Here is a 4,977-nt window from a genome sequence, read left to right on the forward strand (position 1 = left end):
ATTTAGTGCCACACCTGCCTTGTACATTTTAAGTCCTTTTAATCTGTTTAGAAGAATAGCTATTAAAATTTTGATACATTCATATCCTTTTGATTGCTGCGTTGGTTCTGCCTTTGAATATTCAGAGAAAAGTCTCTTGCTGTAGCTTGACTGCTCGAGTCAAGCAGTGCCTGCGCTCCGGTTCTGCAGCCGGGGAGGTTGGCGTGGCCTCGGAGCGGGCACAAAAACGTGCTGCCTTTGGGTGGAAAAGCAGCATCCCTTGGACAGTGTTCCCTGCCAAACTGTTCCTGTCTGTGCCTGTCCCTCCGTCAGCGCGCAGACAGGGGTCGGTTCTGGAGCAGGAGGGGTTTCTGGCTGCGCTTCCCACGGAGAGTTGCTGGGCTTTGCCTAGCTGCTGAGACAGGTCAGGAATCAGTGTCCGGAGAAGGAGCCAGAGGAACCTTCGACGTCATTAGACGCTGACCTGGTTTCCTGCTCGTTTGGCATCTCGCAGACGTCGCCCGAGTGGCGAGGCTGTGCCGAACCGGTCCACTGCCGGGCACTGGTGGAAGAGCCTCTGTGTGTGTTACTAGGAGAGGGGGGAAAGGGGGCTATAGAGCTAGCTGCTCTGCCCTGCTCGGTTTGTTATCTTTAGACAGTGACTCTAAAGCAGAAACACGCTCAGTTGCTGGTTTAGAGGCTTCTCTGTCCTCAAAAGCTTTTCCACCTTTTCCGAGTCCCCTTGGGCTGGAGGCTGGGACCGGTTCCTTTGGCTGGCGGCGTTCATCATGGCTGGGGGACAGCTGAGGTGCAGGTCTGCCAGGGGGAGACCGAGGTGCTGGCACCTGATCCCAGCCCTTGGTCTAAGATCCACCTGAGCCTGCGTCAGCAGTGTGGGACGTCAGACAGCTCTAGCCCTGGCCCTGGCTTTCACCGCTCAGCTCATCACTCCGACTCCTAATTCTGAACTGTCCTGCCCCTGCAGTGCTCCTCACACCAGTTAGTCCAGCACCCTCCCTCTGCAGACGTGACCCTCAAGACCCTGAACGCATCCAGAGCGAGCAGACGTGTTTGGGAAGACCCATGAGGTCTCCTCCAGGCTTAACCCGGGGTGTCCCTGGGCTGCAATGCTGCTGGATTAGCAGACGGTGTCTTGGGGTGGTACTGGAGTGATCTGGGGAGATGTTTTCCCTTGGGCAGCCGATGGGTGAATTGCTAAGAGATACCAGAAACCCCAAAATGAATGGAACGGTGACATAAAATGCTGTTTATTTGTGGTCACCCCGCTCTTATTTCCCGCGGCTGCCAGAAGCACCTTGGCTGGTGGGGGGTGGACTGAGAAGTGGGGTTCTTGCTGCAGAACAGAGGTTTGAGGGAGCTGTGAGGTGCTGTAGAGCCACGCTGGTGCCCCGTTGGTCCTTGACTTTGTTCCACAGTATTTAGCATGATCATTATGTGCACTATTTTGACCAACTGTGTATTCATGACTTTTAGTAACCCACCCGAATGGTCGAAGAATGTGGAGTAAGTACCGCTTGTCTCTTTTCATGAGCCTCACAGCATGTTGTTTTGTTCCTGCTCGTGTGTAACCTAAACGCGAGTTGTCCTCCATATCCGCTGCGTTTCAATGAAAGTGTTTGTCATCCATCTTTTTGCGCCGGCTAAAGTGACCTTTCCGCCCGCTCTCAGGTACACCTTCACTGGCATCTACACCTTCGAGTCACTCGTGAAGATCATTGCCCGCGGGTTCTGTATAGACGGCTTCACCTTCCTCCGCGACCCCTGGAACTGGCTGGACTTCAGCGTCATCATGATGGCGTAAGTGGCGTTTGCAGATGAGTTCCGCTCTCTGGGGCGTACGGGAGGGACGGGACCGTAGGGAGAGGGTGGGTGTGAGAGGAAGAACTAAATCATAGAAAACCGAGGTGAATCCTCACAAGATTTACTGATTTTTCAAAAGAAAGCTTTGGCCTGACACGGAGTCACGGGTTTGAAATGTGACCACGTGGAGCTGCTGCTGCAAAAAATGAGATTTTCTGAAAACTGCCTTTATTAATGTATGACTTCATGACAGTGCTCAGCATTTTAGACTGCTCACGTGCCAAAGCAGCAGCTGCTTCTGTTCAGCCAAGGTCTAGGAGCCAAACAGCACTAAATTGTGTCCCTCCCCCTCCTCCCCTCCGTGGGTTTGCACAGGAAAATTTCCCAGGGTGTGTCTGACCCGTTTCTAACCCATTTCCAACAGAGGTGCAGTGTCAGAAAAGGAGATACTTTATTTTCCTTCCTCATTTTTTTTTCTCCCGTGCCACATCAGCCTAACACTGGTCTGACCACGAGGAGTTCGTGGGGATGTCTGAATCCTCAGCGAGCTGGGAGACGCACGCTAGCTCTCGGCTTTGTCACACTGGTCTGCGCTGGGCGCTGCTCAGGCTTGGTGCCGCTGCTGGACCCGGGCCTCTGTCACTGGTAGTTGAGTTGCCGGTGGAAGAGATTATTTTTTTCCCCTTTTACGTTTATTTTTGGCATATTACACAAGTGCATGTAGCTCCTGTCGCTCCCAAAGGCCGGTGGCCACGGAGCAATGCTGTGCTCAGTTCAGAGCACTTGAATCTAACCCGACTCACCTGCTTGAATTGTATAAAACGCCCCTTTTTGGCTGCATCCTGCCCCACGCTGTTGGTTCCCTGAGATTCTGTTTGCCTTTTAGTGTTGTATTTAAGTTACACGCAGCGTTGGACACAGAACACAAAAGGTGCGTTGTTCTTAAGTAAATCAACGTGCCGAATCCCTGGCTGATCTAACCCGGCAACCGCCCTGTTTCCAGGGGGTTCCCCACTGACCTCGGATCAGCCCTTTCTGTGTCGAGGGCTCTGGCGTTCTTTAAATCCCACTCGGGGTCTCGGCTCTGTGAAGCACTTGAGGCCTTTCAGCCCCAGCAAGAGTCATGACTATTGTGCTTTGCTTTTTCATCCCGGGCAGCGCAGAGGAAATGTTCTGTTCTAGGGCGCAGTAAAGTTTACCTGCGTGAACCGCATGCTAAGCCTCGTCTCCTCCGTGTGTCCCAGGCTCAGCCCCTCGTAAGACGGGGGCGATCGTCCCTGTGGCTCTCACACAGGTAGCAAAGCACAAGGGGTTAAGCTGAAGGACACTAATCAAAGCCAGAGACAATCAGACTTTGTTAAAAGCAGGAGGTGACGCGAATACACCTGAGGTGATGCCACCAGGTCTCCTGGCGTGTTTGGCAGGTGGAGGACTTGGAAATGTAACGCCGTGGGGGAGAGCGCAGGTCTGACCTGCCCCTGGACGAGCTGGTTGCGGCGTCGAGAAACCCGGTGTGGTGGCTCTGGGATTTCCTGTCGCTTTTAAATGCCAGTTCTAAAACATTTGCAATGACACGCTGTTTCCTACGAACAGACAACTGTTTGGAGAGGAGGGTGACCCCGACGGTGCCATTAACTCTGGTTTAATTCTGCAGGTATATAACAGAGTTTGTAAACCTAGGCAATGTTTCAGCTCTGCGCACTTTCAGGGTTCTGAGAGCTTTGAAAACTATTTCTGTAATTCCAGGTAAGGCGGCCTCCGGTTGGTGTTAGCTGTTGGGTACAGGCCCCTGTGAGTGATGTATTGCTTTGTCTGTAGTTGGTGTTTGATTTTGGTGTGTGTATTGTCATTGTGTTTTTTGTGTGTGACCTCCCTCATTGCAGATATGTCACAGAGTTTGTGGACCTTGGGAATGTCTCAGCATTGAGAACTTTCAGAGTTCTCCGAGCTTTGAAAACTATCTCTGTTATTCCAGGTGAGAACTGTTAAGCACTAAAGGCTGCTCTTGCGTGAATCCCTTTTCCATCTCGACCCCCTGTCCTGCATCGCTTCTTTCTCAGAACCGGCACGGGGGTATTTCTGATGGGCTTTGCAGTCTGGACCAACAGAGGGGCTTGAAATTGAGGCTGCTGGGCCGTCGCGTTCTGGGATGAGCGCTCTGCTGTTCCCTGCCTCTCTACCCCTCTGTACCCGATCCCCGAATGAAAGCCAGGCCTGGAGATCAGTTCCAGACGAACCAGGGATCAGGCTCTGCCTCTTCCTGAGCAGTTCCTGTCTCAGCGAGTCGGCCCGTTATCCTCAGTGGTTCTAGAGTTGTTTTACAAATAAGTTCATAAAGCAAGTGAGCACAACCCAGCCCAGAGTAACACCGTTCTGCATGAGGCTGCTTCTCTTACTGCAGTCGGAGGGGATTGGGGCAGGTCGTCCTGTAGGTGATGACCCGTCTGCAGGGAGGGTTGATCTGCCCTTTGGAGATAGACGAGCCAAGTGGAGCACTGGCATGACCGGCTTTCGCATTGGTGTGTTGTGGGGGAACCGGCTGTCGGCTGTTAATGCAGTGGCGAGTGGCGGGATCGATACACCAGAAGTCCCGAATCTCAGACCTGCCCCTTTCACGTGCCACCCCCAGAGCTGGGCTTTGCAGGACCGCCACTTACAAAGCTACTTCCAGAGGGGTGTCAGGGGGAGACAGTGGCCCTCCCTTTATCGTAAGAGTCCACGAGGCATTACGGACTGAGTTCTTGTGTAGCAAAGCCTCATGCAGATGGTTTCTCCAGGGTCCCTAATGTTAAGGCCAAGCTCAAGACTCAATTCTCGCAGGCCCTGAGGCATCTGCATTTCCCAGTTTTCAGGTGCTTGGACTGTCTCTGAATAATCCCTTGATGAGCTTTGGTCTGCTACTTCTCCCTGGTTTGATTCCCAGAGCATTAACCAATAATGGTTCTGCTGCTTTCTCAGGCTACACTTGCACATGCGCTTGCCAGAAAAGAGCCCGTGGAATTGTAGGGGCCCGTCGCTTTTGGCCCCCTTCCAGACTGCTAAACCCATCAGATGCCCGTGGCTGTTGTGCATGATGGTCTTAAGTGGCACCCGCTTTCCGTGCACTGACTGGGAGCGTGCCAGCACACCGTCCTCCCGCGGCCTGCCGTAACGTTTGGCCGCGCAGACGCCCCGAGC

General features: G+C 53.1%; 1 protein-coding gene across 1 annotated transcript in view; it reads left to right on the forward strand.

Moving 5' to 3' along the window:
• The first annotated feature begins 7 nt into the window (after positions 1-7).
• LOC104501683 (sodium channel protein type 8 subunit alpha-like) overlaps positions 8-4,977 on the forward strand; it is a 20,615-nt gene continuing 15,645 nt past the window's right edge. The window contains exons 1-4 of the mRNA XM_010145533.1: positions 8-81; positions 1,414-1,503; positions 1,669-1,797; positions 3,684-3,775. Of these exons, the coding sequence (XP_010143835.1) occupies positions 1,424-1,503; positions 1,669-1,797; positions 3,684-3,775 (301 nt within the window). The 5' untranslated portion in view covers positions 8-81; positions 1,414-1,423. The remainder of the gene's footprint in view (positions 82-1,413; positions 1,504-1,668; positions 1,798-3,683; positions 3,776-4,977) is intronic.

The sequence above is a fragment of the Buceros rhinoceros genome, unplaced genomic scaffold (assembly GCF_000710305.1).
Source record: "Buceros rhinoceros silvestris isolate BGI_N320 unplaced genomic scaffold, ASM71030v1 scaffold32441, whole genome shotgun sequence".
In the NCBI taxonomy this organism is placed as follows: Eukaryota; Metazoa; Chordata; class Aves; order Bucerotiformes; family Bucerotidae; genus Buceros; species Buceros rhinoceros.